At 36.8% G+C, this 17,957-nt stretch overlaps 1 protein-coding gene across 1 annotated transcript in view; it reads left to right on the top strand.

Moving 5' to 3' along the window:
* PPP2R3B (protein phosphatase 2 regulatory subunit B''beta) overlaps nt 1–17,702 on the top strand; it is a gene marked incomplete at its 3' end in the record, with an annotated part of 52,981 nt that extends 35,279 nt beyond the window's left edge. Inside the window, exons 6-14 of the mRNA XM_082337840.1 lie at nt 376–450; nt 4,437–4,523; nt 4,926–5,082; nt 7,050–7,098; nt 8,395–8,484; nt 9,212–9,387; nt 12,718–12,836; nt 12,921–13,027; nt 17,558–17,702. Coding sequence (XP_082193966.1) covers nt 376–450; nt 4,437–4,523; nt 4,926–5,082; nt 7,050–7,098; nt 8,395–8,484; nt 9,212–9,387; nt 12,718–12,836; nt 12,921–13,027; nt 17,558–17,702 — 1,005 coding nt within the window. The remainder of the gene's footprint in view (nt 1–375; nt 451–4,436; nt 4,524–4,925; nt 5,083–7,049; nt 7,099–8,394; nt 8,485–9,211; nt 9,388–12,717; nt 12,837–12,920; nt 13,028–17,557) is intronic.
* Nucleotides 17,703–17,957: the final 255 nt, after the last annotated feature.

Here is a 17,957-nt window from a genome sequence, read left to right as displayed (position 1 = left end):
CTAATACAGTTTCTCTCAAAGAGTGGCAAACACCACCTTTACTGATGAATGAATAAAAGCAAAATTGGCTTTTACTGAATCATAGTCAGCCACAGAATTAGAAGCTACAACGGTCAGCAGTGTTCAAAATCTTCATCCCATCTAAAATACAGGAAAGCTTTTGTTTATCTGGCTTCTTTAAAAGATAATTTTATTTTTAAAAAGTCAGCAGTGTTATTTACATGAAGCATGTTCTAAACTAAGTTATCATTAATGGTTGTGGTAGTTAATTTGAACTGTTTTGGTTAAGGAAGCAGATGTGCTATTCTGCGCTAATTGTTTTATATAGTCACTAATGAATACTGTTTGGGGTATTGTTATTCCTTGTTTTTGTAGGATGTGGTGAATACTCATCCTGGCCTATCATTTTTAAAAGAAGCATCTGAATTTCATTCTCGGTACATTACCACAGTAAGTGATTTTTATTTGGAAAAGCTATTTTTTAACTAAGTAGGAAAATGAAAATGATTGATTAGTCAATATGTATAAGCATCTTGGTCCCTTGAGAAAACTCGAGTATCCTGTCAGTCTTTATTTCTACATAACTAGAAATCTCGTGAAGAAAGACGCAATTTCTTAAGCATCATAGTTTTTCTTAACATTTATAAGAAATTGCTGAACTTAATGCTAATACGAGAAACACTGAATTGTAATAGTGTAGGATAAGTTAATGAACATTGAATGAAGAGCAGACTGTTATCTTAAACACTTGATTGTGGCTATAGACTGTGCTCATTAGAATCTTGACCTTACTCTGGATTTAATTAAATGGAATTTTGAATGAAAGGTCTATAGTAACATGATTATGTTCAGTATTAAGTAAAAAAAATGGTAATATTGAAGCTGCTTGCCACTTTCCTCTCTGGGGATTTTTCTTTCTAAGCAGGTTTTATATGTGAAAAGTTCCATTTCTCTCTTCCTAAGGTTATGTGACTAAAGTATTCTTTCTGTACCCAAGGGAAAAATCAGTGACACTAGACTTTCTCAACTGTAGACTAGACAGCTGGTTCCACTGAAGTCTCAAAAGATTAAAATTCCTCAAAATGACATTCAGTTCATTTTCTCTGTGCATGTGAAAAATAGCTTAATGAATATTCTCCAACAAAAAACATGCAGAGTTGATCATCTTTTATCCCGCTTATAGTTTGACCCAGACCAAAATTGTGGAAGCTTTTTTGAAAGCGTTTGGTTTTGGTTCCTCATATCCTTCTTATAGAGACTGCCAGCTTCTCAAAATACGTCCTGCTGCATTAGGTTTTGCTTCTTGTTATAATGATTACATGAGCTCCCAGAACTTTCTTGTCAGATGTGACGGGAGGAAATGTTCTGCCTGTGAGTAGTTTTTATTCTGAATGGATTCTGGGTTTTATCAAAGTCTGCGCTGCTTAAATTTGTGAAAGCTTGCTGCCTGTCCTGAAGGGCTGTAGGAGGGAAAAGGTCCTGCCATTTCCAGTTACTTTTCTTTGGAGGAGCAGCTTATTTGACTAGGCCTCAGCCTAGCAATATTGAATAAATGAGTGCTGGCAGTACTTCACTAACGACATTTAGTGTAGTCTTCAACAGAAATCAGTGTTTAATCAAAAATCGCAGAAGTAAACTAGTATTGCTATGAATATAGCAACAATATTTGGAATGCTATTCTGCAGATCAAGAAATGGCAGGAGGACCCTGCTGGCCCTTGTCATATTTTAGGATGGAGTAACTGTTGTCCAATACAGTCTTCTAAAATTCTGTCCTGCAAGTTATTACTAATAATTATAGATTATTTTATCTAAGATGAAATAAGGCATTTCATACTGTATTCTGTTAGCTTTACCTTGCTACTTGAAGCTTTAGATAAAGGATTTTGTAAGCATTACACTTAAGATTTAACATCTGTTCATGCTAACTTCCAGTTACAAATTAAATGATCCATTCTTCTGCTGTGTTTGTTTTACACATACATATATGTGTGTGTGTGTATGCATATATACATTCTATACATCGCCTTAGTGAAGCAAGTGTCTTGTAAGTGTTCAACCATGGAAGCAATCAGTTCTGTCTGCTAGGCTATAGTATAGGTTGGTTGGTCAGCCTAGTGGTAAGGTTAGGTACATATTTCCAAGATAAAGCTGAAATATATTAAAAAGGTTTGCCCTGACAAATGAGATACTACGTTTAATCTGCAAGTATGGATATATCAGAACTATGAATTCTTGAAATTGTAATCTCTGTATTGCACTGTTTCCTCTCCCTTCTAACAAACCACTGTGCAGCACAGTAAAAAAGGCAATTCTCTGACAATTTGCTTATAGTCTGCTTCAATTCACTTTAGAAAACCATTTAAGTCTGTTCCCAGTTGTCTTTAGCAAACATTCAATTTTGTTTTTATTTTTAGACCAGTTAAATGCATAACAGATGAAATAATGATATGCAGATGGATTAAGTTGCAAAGCTAAGGCAAAACCTTTTTAGAAAAAATTGCTTTGCAGTATAAGCCAAAAATGGGCCTTCCCTAAACTCACAATTAGAATTGAGCTAATTAAGTTTCAGTAGGCTAGTCTATTCTCCTTTCTGGATTTATTGAACCAGCTGCTCTTCTTTAAAGTAAGAGCTGCAGAGCTTGCTGCATGCTACAGTTTAAGCTTTATTTTAAAACTTTATGAATAAATTACTCTTATATTTGTAATTTAGAAATGATTGGTTTGTTTAAACTATTGATTTACTACAATTACAGTCTGAAGTGATAAAAATTTAAATAATAAACTCTTCAGTTTGGAAGAGGTTTTATTTGGGGGGAAAAGGATTCCTAAAGCAATGATTCTTCTAGCTAGTAACTACTGGGTTGCAAGTGAAATGCTACACATGCAATATTTGGTCTTGCTAATTAGCAGGTATAATCAATCTCCAATTAAGCAGTTATAGTTCACAATATGTTTAGATTTTTTTGTCTGCTTTTGTTAGTGGTGAATGACTGACTTGAAATGTATATCTGGTTGACTTAAGTCAAACTAATTGAGGTGAATACTGAATTCAGTTAAGAAACGGGGGAAAAAAAAGTATCTGAAGTCTGATGTTTGTAAACTAAAACTAAGCAAATCATGCTGAATGGATGAGTTTATCAAAATAATGTATGTGTAAACTCATTTAAACAAAAGTGTTGGATACTCAGCTGAGTGGATTTGTTTCTGGTTCCAATATCAGTCATGGCACAAGAACTAGTCATCTTTCTTGCATAGATTTTTTTTTTTGTTCTTCAATTAGAAAATGTTTATGTACTTTTAATACTCTTAACAGGGTTTTCTTCAAGTAACTATAAATAGAATAAAATTAAATGGGGGAAAAAATATTATCTCTGCACCTGCAGGAAGTATTTCTGTCAAATGTTGATCTGTTGTATTTGCGGACTTCAGAAATAGCAACATTCCCCTTGTTGTGGTTTAACCCCAGTGGCAACTGAACACTACACAGCTGCTCACTCCCCTTCCTTCCCCCCCCCACCCCCTCCCACCCCGTAGGATGGGGGGAATCGGGGAGGGGGGGCGTAAAACCTGTGGGTTGAGACAAAGGCAGTTTAATAGAATATACAAAACAAGTGATGCACAATACAATTGCTCACCACCTGCTGACTGATGCCCAGCCTGTCCCTCAGCAGTGATTGCTGCCTCCCTGCCCCCCCCCCCATATAAACTCCCCCCAGGTTATATACCGGGCATGACGCCATACGGTATGGAACAGCCCTGTGGCCAGTCGGGGTCAGCTGTCCTGGCTGTGCCCCCTCCCAGCTTCTTGTGCACCTGGCAGAGCATGGGAAGCTGGAAAGTCCTCGACTGGTGTAAGCACTGCTCAGCAACAACTCAACCATCAGTGTGTTATCAACGTTATTCTCATGCTAAATCCAAAACACAGCACTATGCTGGCTACTCCATCCCAGCTGGATACAGGACAGGATACCCCTGTACTTTGATCCTTAAACAGTCCCAATTCTATTTCTGTGACTTCATTTATGAAGTAAAATATTCTTATAGTAAATATAGGTCTTAAATCTGAAGTAATGAGATATATTAATAGGTTTATTAAATGATATCCTGTAGATCTGGAAGACTGGAAGGTAGTGAAATTGCCAATAGACATAATCTGGATAGCATAAAAGTATTCAGCAGCTTTACTGTGTGAGATACGGGTACTGTAGCATTGAGATAAAACTTGTAAAGATGAGTTTAGATATAGGTTTAGAAATGGTTTGGTAATATGACATATAAGAGAAGGATCAACCTGCTAAGTAATGAGAAGAATAGAAATAGGGGAAAGATGGAGTCCTGTAATGCAGCTGAGCTAAGACTTATCTTTGAAAAATGTTTGGGAGGGTATTTAGTTAGCATACCTAAGATCACCTTTCCATTTTCTGTTTCTTGCAGGTTATACAGAGAATATTTTATACTGTAAATAGGTCCTGGTCTGGGAAAATAACTTGTAACGAGCTCAGGAAAAGCAACTTTTTGCAGGTACATAATATCTAAAATTCTGCAAGACAGATGTTTCTACAAGTTTAAAAACTGCATTAACTAAATGCTTAAGGGAGTAACATAAGTAGCATTTCTTCCATTTCCAAAAACTAGTGAAGGCTCAATTGCATTAATTCTTATACACTAGAATATGTTTAAATGTCATCTTTTATGTAGAGCTGTAGAAGTCTGGATGATCTCCTCATTCTTCTATGGACACATTAGTTTTCTACCTTGTGTGTTTAGTCTTTGCTGTCATGCTGCATGGTGTGCACTGTCTCTGAAGATAAAAATTGTTCCACTGAAATAGCGTTAGATTTTAACTTGGTTATGAGATCTCAGATCATTCAACAAATGTCTTACAAATTCTTTAATGTGTTCTATTTATCCTTCTGATAATAGAATGTGGCATTATTGGAAGAGGAGGCTGATATTAACCAGCTGACAGAGTACTTCTCATATGAACATTTTTATGTTATCTATTGCAAATTTTGGGAGCTGGATACAGACCATGACCTCTATATTGATCGGAAGGATTTAGCTCGACATAATGATCATGGTATGACAAACAACACACCTTTGTTTACATGTATTAAATGACCTGTAAACTTTCACCCGATGAAGTGGTTAACTGCCAAGGCCAGTGTTCATGAGTCTGTGGGTATAGCTGATCCTGCTAACTCAGTGAAATAAAGCAGGACAAGTAATCTGTGACACCGCTTTGTGTCTAGCAATACCAAATTGGAAGAAAATTCTGAATTTGAATTCTGATCTTGGGAAAGAAGTAGAGGAGGAAATAAGTTTGTAAGTGTGTAGTCTTGATCTAAAAAAAAAAAAAAATCATTTAAGTCTTGGTATATTATAAATGGCTGCATTTGGCTGGTTTGGGTTATCTTGGAGAAAACCCATTTTACTGATATTATTCAAGTAGCATGGCTCTTATGGCAAGGTATGGAAAGAGTAGAAGGCGGCAAACATACATTCAGGTACTTTGCTTATTTTAAAGTTTTGTTAACTTAGCTGCAGTACATTTTGTTTTAATACTATTTGGCCGCTTTACATTTTCTGCATTCACAATACACAATGACTGTGATTCTGTAGTCTTCCACACTTGTACCTATTTCAAATATTCTTGTATCTTTTATGGAACTGTTGAGGGTTTTTTGGATGCTTTGCGTCCATTGTCATCTTAAAAGTATTCCCTTCAGGACTGGAAAGCTTACTTAAGCACAAAATGATTACGGAATATTATCCCACATTAAAAAGAATAAACACAATTCTGATTGCTTCTGAAAACTTGCCTACTGAAGTCTGACTACACTTTAGGACACTGAGGAAGAAAGCTGCTGTCATTTGAGTGGTTGCCTAAATGTATGGCATAAGTATAGTATAGTACTCTATAGAAAGGAAGCAGAACTGATAGGATGCCACTTGCAATTTAGTTTTGCATCCTTTAAACCATGGAATCTTGGTTAAAGCTTCACAGCTGCTGCTTAATGAGAACTAGACTAAATAATAGCATAAAATGGATATGATAACCCAACTTGAGTCTTAAACCTCTGTTTTTGGCATGTCAAAATTAAATAATCAGGTTTCATCAATCCCTTCCTTTTGTACTGTCACTGGTCTAAAATTAGGCTAGATTGAAGATTTACGTGTAGTAAGAAAATATTAAAGTAAGTAGCTGTTGTTGAGAAGGTTGAACAACTTCAGTGTTTCAATAGTAGATAAGAAGAAGCAGCAGCACATATGTCTGAAACAAACTGGCTATCCTACAGTTCTGGGGATAAATATTAAGTAGGGACTAGTGTCCTTACCAGAATAATACGGTGATAGCATCACCATAAGTACATAAGAGATTAACTATTTGAATGGTTAACCACCTGCTTTAATTATCAGTATTTCTACAATGCTGAAAAAATACTTCAGAGCTAGAATAATGAGAAGTAATTCTTCTGTGAGAATAGTATCATGTGCTGCTTTGAGTATCATCCACAAATTCTTCGGGCTAAATTGAGTATCCTTTACAGAGGTAGTGCTCAGTTAAGACATGTCTCTAAAATCCCTGAACTGGTTTCAAAATAGAAGCATGGATCAGAATCATGTCAGAAATAGACCCATGCCAGAATCAGTTAGGTATGCTCATTATGTATGAATGTGCCAATTCTATTTTGGCTCTTTGCCAAAACCAAGGTCGCATAAAATGTAATGGCACTTGAAAACATGATTTACTTGTCAAAGAACTGGTAAATGCTGTCTTATTAATCAGCCAATTTTATTACTACACTACTTTTATTACTATTTCTGTATCAAGTCTGAACTCAAAGCTGCTTGGTTCTAGCTTTGCTTTGGAGACTTTGTGTTATGTGATCCTCTCCAAGAGGACTCAAAGGGATTAATAAGCACTAGAGTTGATCTTTTTCACAGCTGTGTATATATGAGGGTTCCAGTAAACTCTTCAACTAGACAATACAAAGCAAAAATAACTTCTATATAATTGACACTATTTTAAACGTTTTTTCACAGCAATTTCAAATAGGATGATAGAGCGGATCTTCTCAGGAGCAGTAACAAGGTACCTATTTTGTATGCTGATCTAAATCCAATTTAATATTTGCTTGTTAAATCGTGTGACATTCTCAGAAAAAAATGCTTTCCCCTTGAAAGAGAGCAGTGAATTTCAAGAATTACTATTGTAGTTTAAACTCTAATAGTACTGGAGTGCTCTTGGAACCTTTGGCTCAGTCCAAGTTCTTTATTCTTCTTTCTTTACCCATGTGAACACTTGCAATTGGATATTGTATGGTTTAGCAGGGATAGCAATGAGGAAGGGAAGAAGTATTGGTATTGTTGTTTTTCCATCCCTCAAACCTGTAAAATTTTCAAAGGGAATTGGGCTTTTCAGTACTACTAGTAAAATCAATGCTTATTGCATCAACAAATTTACAAAAATGCCTCCAGTTGAGTTAATTCGCATTTTTGACAGTCATTCTTCATTTTTTCCCCACTTGGATTGACTTCCTGTTGTGTATTTATGGCATTTTACTCATTTTTGAAACATTTTGCTAGCACAATATCTGCAGCTAGAAAGGGACTGATGAATAGAAATAACAAAAGCTGAAATGAGTGAAATGGCACTTGGCAGGCCTATGTCTAGAGCTTACTCCTTTATGCGAGTCTTTTGGGCAAGACAAAACATATACCATATTTTTCTAGACATCTTGAGGATAAAACAGCAAAAAATTGATTTTTTAGGAATGAAATGTAATATGTCTAGGAACTGCTTACCTGACTTTTTACTAGACAGGTTCACCATGTGCCTTCAGAATGTATTTGGATGCTGTGTTCTGTGGTATGAGAGTAGAAACAATTACGCTCTTGCCATGAACGCTTACTTCCTGAATGTTTTTATTTCATTTTTATATTTCCATTCCAACACTTTTAGCTAGTGGAGTTCTGTATGGTTTTAAGTTCTCATTACTTCTACCTGAACAGAAATTCTAAAAAGCATGTGTATTTGTACATAATATATTTTTTTTTAAAATGAATTGAGATATCTTTTCTGTTAACAATTGAGCAGTGGTATTGCTGCCCAGGAAGGAAAGCTGTACATCCTTCTGGACAGAGTGCTGCCTTCCTCTTCCAGCTGCTCCCTTCCTCTTTACCTGTTGCAGTAGAATCAGAACAGAGCACACAAGCTCCTTATCCTGAATGATCAAAGTAGTCTATGACAAGTCACCTTACGAACACTGCATCATTTAGCACTAAATAAACAGTTAATAGCAACAAGGAAAATAATGCTTAATTTTAGTTAGTAAAAGCTAGGTGTTTTAAAATAAATTTTTTCTGTTTGTCCTCATTGGCCTTCAAGAGGTAGAAGAGCACAAAAAGATGGGAAAATTAGCTATGCTGATTTTGTCTGGTTTTTGATATCTGAAGAGGACAAGAAGACACCAACTAGGTAAGAATGAATTTGTTTTAACAGAAATAAAGACTGACTTTATTGGTTTTCTAGTCCTTAAATGGGGACCACTGATGCTCAGCTAGAACTCTGACAGGAGAAGCTGAACTATAAAAACATGAGTGGAAAACTGGCCTAGTTTGTTGCATCATACTTATTTCTCAGTGTCTCCTATTGTTGCTGCTGTAAAAGTCTATTTTAATGATTTTTAAGAGGTTAATTAAATGTTATTGTTCCATATGCCCTGTGTGGCCTCCTTCCAGTCAGGGTCATAGATAAAGGAAATTGCAGTTGTTTCATGATGCCAGTGACTTTGGGAAACTATACAGCTAGCATCAGCTGTAGGATATTGATAAGAAACCTGTTGAGTGACGTGTCGCTGGCTTGTTCAATATGAAAAAAGAACATGGGTTTTGATGCACAATTCAATTTTTCATTGGCTCCCTTGAGTTTTTATGTAAAGCCACATGTTTTAGTCGTCATCTCCCTCACGCACCCACAACTAACAAGTGTGTTTTCAATGCAGTAATGTATGGCATAGCAAATACCAGAAACTCTTACCACAGTAGGTGGTGTTTAATGACTTCCTATGGCATTATGGAATGCAGTCTTAAGTCTAGTTTTGCATCTGTAAGTAGTGTAGCCTTTAAAACAGGCAACAGAAAGTCTTAAAATTCTGTAATAAGTTTGCATAAACAGTTCTTTGCTATTAATTACTGAATTTCAGCATTGAATACTGGTTTCGCTGCATGGATCTTGATGGGGATGGTGCTTTGTCTATGTATGAATTGGAGTATTTTTATGAAGAACAGTGCCAAAAATTAGATAATATGGCCATAGAACCTTTGCCGTTTGAAGACTGTTTGTGCCAGATGCTGGATCTCGTGAAGCCACAATATGAAGGTAATAAAATCCTTTTCCATCTGTAACTTCTGATTCTCTGCATTAGGAGTTAGTGCACCCTTAAGAGCACTCAGTGGTCATACAAAGAATACGCCTTTAGGTTGTCTTTTCTCTAAAGTCTGTTAGAGCTGATTAATTGAATGGTCTTCCAATGACAGGCAGGCATTTGTTTTCATACTAAAATTTAATATGCTGCTTTAGAATTCCTTGTAGGCTTTTATTTTGGGCTTGTAGCCATGTTTAGTCTTAAATGAAATATTGTCACTATTTGGCTTATGTGATGCTCTCAAGAAAAGGTCTTGACTGTTCTGTCCACTTGCCTCTTACCTGTTCCAGTACTCATTTAATTGAGATTTCTTCAGAGGGAACAGTTTCTAAATAGTGTTTGTCTCTGTAGATCAGTAATGACTTATTTTAGGTTAGAAGCCTAAGCTGCCCTTAGGAAGTTCATGTCAATGTCAAAGGGCTTAAAAATAACTGAACATTAAACTCTTTTTAGTTTTGGCTATTACCTGCATTTTACCCTCCTGCATTTGACATGTATGATCTTTAGATGATGAAACTTGAGTTTACATTTTACACCTGAGAAAAAACTCACAACATGAGCATGATGCTCACTTCACATTTGCCCTTCTGTGCTGCTCAATACTAAAAATATTTTTGCGTGCCTTGGTAAACATATTACTGTGGTGTTGAAGAGTGATATCTTGCATGTTCATGGCCCTCTACCTCTTTGCCGTTTCTGATATTTGTCTCAAGTTGATAAAACTGTTGTAGCCATGGTGGATTAGTTTTCAGGGATTTGTTGAACTCAACACAACTGAGGTCAACCTCTATCTAAACTTAATGTCTCAATGCTTGACCACAGTTAGTGCTAATAACCCTTACTGTGGTTATATTTTTTTAATATGAATTTCAGTGTCTAAAAGGACTTGGCATACACTCTGGTTGCTATTATTGTACAGACTCTGCATTTCAATAAATTTAGAACTTGCCTATTTGCTCTTGAAGGGTTTGATAGGAGTAGCAACCTCTATCTCATATACTAATGTTTACTATTTTTTTATGGTAAAAAAAAAAAATTGTTGACAGTCTTATTTAATGCTTTTGTTTAGCAAATGTGATGTTGTGCTAGTGTTTCACATTTAGATACTTCTAGATGAGTGTTTCCTACTTGAATTTCAAATATTGCTTTAGTTGAGTGTGTCAGTAGGTGGTTCTGTTTACTGTCTAAAATTATGGTTAGAGAATCAATTAAGTCTTGTTTGTTGCCTGCTTTCTGTCTAGTATGGAGAAAAAGGCAGTTGTCTTTTGAGACTTAATTTTTTGCACGCTGAGGGAATTGAAATAGCTCAAAACTAGAACTTAAAGCTTCCTATTCTTATTTAAACCAAGTTAATATGGATTTGCTAGGTGAAAACACATTTCTAAAGGCAGATGAAAAAAATTGTATTTTTTCGCTGGAAACTCAATCCTAGGTATCAGTGGAATGAAGTGTTAGACCAACATTGTATAAGGCATGAGGGGTGGGGAGCATTTAAGATGAGGTGAAGTAAGCTCTGAGCAAAGCATTTGTTATATGGTGCCTACGTTAGCCTCTCAAACTTAGGGGTTCCTTTCCAGTCTGGTACGTTATGCTTCTGCAAGGCAGATATTTACAATAATGTTTCTGTTCTGCATTTCAAATGAAACAAGATTGATGCATCTGTTCTATATCATGAAGATGATAAAAGGAGACTGTGAAACACAACCAACACGAGAGTTATCTAGGGCAATGAAAATTAAATCCAGTTGTGAAGCGTTGATGGTTTTTCATAAAATCTGGGTGATGTTTAAAAGGTGGAGTAAGAAAAAAGTTCTTCTGTTGCGTTCTTATACAAAAACTAGCAGCATAAAATGACATTTCACTTGGTAGATCTGAAACAAAAGAAAGCATTTTCATACATTTATGGCTAAACTGTGATACAGTTTGCTACAGGATGCTCTGTGTACCAAAAAGCAAATTCTTTAATTTGTGAAGACTTGAATTTAGTTTTCTCAATTTCATTCTTTTTTTTGTTGGTCTTTGAGAGACAACGTAGGCATCTACGTGAGTGTTAGGTGTCTAAGCTCCCATTGCAATAAATGGAAACTGGAGAGCAAATCAAGGAACCAAATATAGGTGTCTAACTTAAATTGGGAGCTTATATAACTAGGACTCAAACCAGTTGCTTGGTTGTGGAGAGTTGCTGCCACTTGAGATGGCCCAATGCAGCAGACATCTGTGTGGGTCTGACAGATAGGACGCAGGTGCCACGAGGGATTCGTGTCGTTCTGGAGCATCAGCTCTAAGCCAGGCAGAATACATTAAGGCACTTCAGATGGCAACAGATGCAAGTGTGGCAACCATTTCCAAACGAGATTCAGAGTTTGCTTCCCTCTGATGTCCTTGAGTTATACTTTGTTAGAGGCCGGGACAGTACGCTGAGGAAATACTGCTCTAAGTCTGGCTCTTCTTGAACTCTTCTGTAACATCTGCAGTTAGCCTCTCTTTGGTTGACAACAGAAGGCTGATTGTATTTAAGGTGAATCAATAAAGGGGAGTTTTAAAGATAGCCATCTGTCTTTCCTTGTTTGTCTGGTATTTTTCAGTCTTTCTGCAGAAGCTTAATATTCAACTTGGAAATAAGGTAACATTTCTGAGCAACCTGACATACTTCTAACACTTAATGGATCCATTGATTTGAGTCTTTAAAGTATTGCTTTATAAAAAAACAAACAAACAAACAAAACATCTCTGAGCATTCAGCTTTCCTCTCAAGCAGTAAATATTGATCAGGCTGGACTAGTGTGGCACGCTAGTCTCTATGAAAAATTCATTCGTATGAAGCACAGTCACACCCTGTCACCTCTGTCATACGTTTGTCTTTTCAAGTCAGGGAGGAGAAAGGGCCACTGCCAGAGGAGATTCCTACCTGCTACCCAAGCACTTCTTGGGAAGGAATGGCTAGCTCACTAGAGACTTCTATCTCTTGAGGAAGCTTAGACAATCAGCTTACATGATTTTTAATAGCGAAGTGAGGCAGACTGCATCTCACTCCAACATAATGAAGGACAGTAGGATGACAGCTAAAGCAAGTAACAAATCTGAAACATTTAAAAGTTTTGTCCACGTGGAAGGATGCTTCTCTAGGTGTGTATTTCATCTGTTCACTTCTCTCCCATTGTGTTGAGCATCAGTGACAAATTTTCTTGAGCATAATGACGACTTGACTTGTGAATAACATTCCTCCTTCTTGGAGAAAGGGTAATTTCAGCTCTGAATATCTTATCTCATAATCTTCTTTACAGGAAAAATTACTCTGCATGATTTAAAGCGATGTAAGTTGACAAATGTGTTTTTTGATACTTTTTTCAACATTGAAAAATACCTTGACCATGAACAGAAGGATCAGTTTTCTATGTTGCGGGTGAGTATGAAGCTTTAAAAGTCTTTTTAGCTATATGCTCAACAATTAATATGTTTTTGTATAACTTGCAATGTGATTGTTTAGGATGGTGATGGTGAAACCCAAGAGGTCTCTGATTGGGAGAAGTATGCTGCTGAAGAGTATGATATCTTGGTGGCAGAAGAGGCAGCAAGTGACCAGTGGAATGACGGGTAAGAAATGTAGCAGGAGAGTTGATACGAATCCTCTCTACTAATGTAGAGCCTCACCATCGCTATCATCCTTAATGCTATTTTTGTAGAATGTTGCTGTTTGTGTTTAGCCGTGTGCTCAGCGAGGGAGGAAGAACCTTGCTTGTATCTTGAATAAAATATTCCTTGACAGTTTGTGATCACGTTAGCTTTGTCAAAGAAAAGGTCCTACTCCAAATTTTGGGAGGAAAGAAGATTTGAAAAAGCTTCAACTCTAAACAAAATACAACATTAATTTTTGCAGCTTGCTGTTAAATGAATGAAGAGCTTCATTAAGAGCCTTTGGGGGACAAAATTCTCGCTTCTGAACTCAAAATTATATCAGCTTACAAGTATTTTCTCACAGTTCTGTAAGAGTAAATGAGATAAGAAATCTTGCTGTTTCAAAATCACTCCTTTACTTTTCGTATGTAGTTGCCAGAACCTCTTGGAATCAGAAGTCCTGAATTTGCTATTCATTGTTTTCATTATTTAAAAAGACAAGGGAAAAAAAGTATAAATTTAACTTGTTTTGGGCCTTACGTTGATGGACCTGTTTAGAGAAAACACATTTTCCTGCATTTCCTACATCAAAGCTGCTCTCTACAACTTCCTGAGGAGGGGACGTGCAGAGGGAGGTGCTGAGCTCTTCCCCCTGGGATCCAGCAATAGGACGCGTGGGAATGGCTCAAAGCTGCGCCAGGGGAGGTTCAGGCCGGACATTAGGAAGCATTTCTTTACCAAGGGGGTGGTCAAACGCTGGAACAGGCTTCCTAGAGAGGTGGTCGATGCCCCAAGCCTGTCAGCGTTTAGGAGCCATTCGGACAATGCCATTAACAGCATGCTTTAACTTTTGGTCAGCCCTGAATTGCTCAGGCAGTTGGACTAGGTGATCGCGGTAGGTCCCTTCCAACTGAAATAGTCTAGTCTATTCTAATATCCTCTGAGCTAGGAGCATCTCTGTGATTATTGTTTAGACTAAATTATTTTATTTTTATGTATTTTCCACTCCTCCCAAGATGTCTGCTCTTAATGAAGATAAAAGCTGTAAAATTCACAGCCAGTATTCTTGAGGTCAGATCACTTCTCTTCCACACAAAGTGTATTCAAGGTGTACCTGAAACTATGGTTCTATGGCTTTACACAGAAAGTGGACAAAATAAACTAAAATACAAAATGTTTCTCAAGTTAAACTTTCAGATTATATTTAAAAATGTATCTTAAATTTTCACTCTTCAGTAAACTTCTAACAGGTCTTGGACACTTAGTTTTTTAGGTACTTCCATGAAGTTTGTTGTCTCCATGGTATAGGCACAGGCTTCTTTATATATGCATGCAATTACAGCTTAAGTAATACAGAGAATATTGTGGAATTTACGGTGTGTAAAGCAGAATCCTAATAACCCTAAAACCTGGGAAAAAATGCACCTTCATTGTGTAAATACCCTCCTCAAGGAAAACCAGTGTGTTACTGCTGGGATATGGAGGAGAGACAACGTATGATGCTAAAACACCCAGTTTCTCCTTTCTTTTGAGCCTGGTGTTTGTAAACTCAAGTGACTCTTTGGTTGTCGGTTGCCTCTGTTTCTGGGATTAGCAGATTTGTCACATATCTTGTAGAAAAAAACCTGACAATTAAAGAAAAATATTGCATCCTATGGAAATACAGCCCCAAAAAACCCAGGCACTTTATGTAATTACTTTCTGTATCCCTAGTTGGGTTTGATGCATAGGCCGTAGCTTAACTGTTGGCCCTCCACACAGACGGATAAAAGCTTTCATCCAAGTATTCCTGAAGTTTTTGTGCTTTGTTTCCTTGGAGTATAGATTGTAAGGCTCAGTGTCTCCATTAACTACCACTTTGTAATTTGTCAAAGTGTTTCAAGTATCATATACACAACCATATGCAAGATATATTTGGATTGACTAAATAGAAACACTTCATCTTACTGATTTCTGCCTACCCTTATATCGGAAGCTTGTGAAGACTCTTGCATTTAAACTGCTGAATTGAGATTCTTTTCTTAATAAAGAGCAAAGTTAGGATGCTTTCCAAATTGTTTATCAAATAAGCAAGTGAATCTAAGTTGTGAGCAAATAAATGAAAATCTAAAGAGAATAAAAGTGTTCTGATCTGGCTCAGGGAGGTGTTGTCAAATCTGACTTAGTTTGAATGCTTTCTAGAAGTGAAGGTCAGCAAAAGTTTCTTCAAAACTTAATACCGAAGTAGGACTGCCCAAATCTTTTTTTTTTCTACAATTATCCTGAAAAATGAAGCTTATTTTCTACTGCTGAAGATGAGAGAAACACAAAAGTTTCCCGGCTGCTGTTAGGAGAGTCTAATGAACAAAAACATTAACAATAACTTTTTATGAGCATTTTAAGTTACTGTGTTGTACAGAACCTTCCTTAAAATCACTTAGTGAACTTAAAGGGTTGTAATGCCTGCCCAAGCTGAAGTGACTGTTTGACAATCCAGTATGAATTCTTTTATTTGATTACTTCTATGGTGAATATTTTCCAGACATTCCTGTTAAAACAGTTGATCTGAAACTTGGGAGTGGTATACAGAAATCTAGAAATAGCCTGATTTCTTTACATTTACATGAGCTTTAGAAATGAGAGAAGGGGGCGGGGGGGAAGGACTTTTTAGAGGTATTGTAGCTGTATGGTTATATTTTCATAAAAATCTCTGTGCTGGGAAGTAGCAATAGACTTTCTAATACTATGAGAAGTAACTCAATTTTAGTGCCCAGATATGTAGAACTGGGAGAATGTTTCTAAGTTTCCTTTACTTAAATGTCTTGGAAAGGAGTAAAAGGGATATCCCATGGGGCCACCAAAGCTTTGGAAGAGAGTGGGATTTTTAATTTGGTCCAATAATGTTTGAATAACAACCTTCCGAGTATGGGATGGATGGAACCTACAAATAGTATCTGAGAGGGCCTCATGCTGCCCTTTTTAATGACTGGAAAAGCTGCCGTCACCTCTCTGTATCACTATGCAATAAACAAATCCAACAGGTCCATTCAAGATGTTTCTGTTTAACAAACAAACAAATAAATCCTTCTCGAAAAGGTGGAATTAATGGTGTAGAAGACTATAAGCTACAGGTTTGTGAGCCAAAACTGTTGTTATGGTAGAATATGCATCTTTCTTCCAAATCCTTGTTTTCAAATGTGTAACTTGGTAAAGTAATGCTTAGGATGACTTTTGTTTCCTGTTCAAATCAGTGGGGAACTTGTGGGAGGAACCCAAGGTATTCTGCTCGCTGCCTAAGCACTGGATTGATGCTCCCATAACCGAGGCTTTAATACCCCTGGGAAGGATGAAATAACAAAAAAAGGAAAGAGAATCAGGAACTATGTTTTACGCACTGCTTAATCTTGATGTTATCAAAGCATCTTTTATTTTGTTAGATTTCTTTTACTCAAAATGGTGGTAAAGCTGGCTTAATATGTTTAATAGTTTATCTATGAAGTGTTTCAACAGAATTGCATTAACAATTGAAAATGTCCTTCCTCCCACCTCTGCTATTAATGCTACTCTATATTTTAGTGTTCATAGTGGATTCTTAGTATTTAACTCTTCTTTGCCCGATGTCTTTTGCTGAAAGAACACATCTAATCACTACATCGTGCCATTGTAAAGTCACATCTGAAGAGCAGATACTGCGGTGTCTAAAGCTCGTTCTTTGCCTGGTCTGTTTAAATAGGTAGAAATAATCATGTGCTGAGGTGAGATCCAGTAGCACTTGAAGACGTGCATGAACCTGAGTCAGCCTAGCTCGGGAAGTGGTCAGTGCTTTCATCTGACATCATAAATCTCTACAGAGATCTGTTTAATTTTTTTAAACAGCTGTCAGTTATAGATTGATCCCACCTAAACACTGCTGAAGCAGTTCTTTTTTAGGTATCAGCCTTCACTGACTTGAGTTAGTTAAGCACTACATTTCATTATCCATCTGTTCATTTCTGTAATCAGCAGGAGGTTATCAGTAATTTCTCATTAAACAATTGCCTCTTGCTTTCTAGCATCTGCTTTAAATACACATTGGTTGCTATCACTTCCTCGTGCTCAAGTGCATTTTAAGAACACTTTCAGTATTCTTTCCTTTTTTTTTTATCTACTACAGGTGTAGTTTGTTCTTCCTAATTCAGCCTAATTTCAGCTTTCTTGAAAAGAACTGGAAGGGTTTCTGTCAAGCACTTAAGTCTTGCATTTGACCGTTTCTAGCTTATGAGTAGTCCACTAGAGAAGGATGTGCTTTGAGTCCTTTCAGTAGAGCTGTGGATCTCACGAGTAAGTTCTGCGTGTGATGGGAGAGTAAGCTAGCTTTAATTTAAGTAACTGTTACAGAAACCTAGTGCTGCTTCTGGTTACATGTTTCTTTATTGTAAATATAAAATACTGGAAATTATGTTCCTCCTGCAGGTGCCTTGTTAGTGTTCTAACATTTGGGTGCTTCCCAACATAGTGAAACTCTCGTTTTCTTTTTTTGCCTGCTCCCAGGTACGAAGCAGAACTGAATCCTGTAGACCATCAGAAGGCCAACGTCCTGAAGTATCAAATGGAAAAAAGACCGTTTTTCGAAATGCCTTCCCATCTGGCTGATGTAGACTTGGATGAATATGACTACGAAGAGGACTTTGAGTAGTGGTTACTTATGGTCGAGACTTGCAGAAGAGAAGGGACAGTCTGCAGCAGGTCTGCTACACGCCGATATGTTTCAGTGGGCTTTGTTTCCAGGAAGTCAGCTTAGTTTTGTGCTAAAAATATTTAATCACTACACTACCTTTTAAATAAAAGAAGCGCGTTTGTATGGAATGATGAAACTTTTTGTATTTATTCCATAGTCTATAGTTTGTAAAATAGATTAAAATATTTATTTACAGATGTTGCATAATTCCTT

Source organism: Platalea leucorodia (genome assembly GCF_965183815.1).
Source record: "Platalea leucorodia genome assembly, chromosome: 2".
Taxonomy (NCBI): domain Eukaryota; kingdom Metazoa; phylum Chordata; class Aves; order Pelecaniformes; family Threskiornithidae; genus Platalea; species Platalea leucorodia.
The sequence above is the reverse complement of the archived record's forward strand: the minus strand, read 5'-3'. Positions and strand labels throughout refer to the sequence as shown.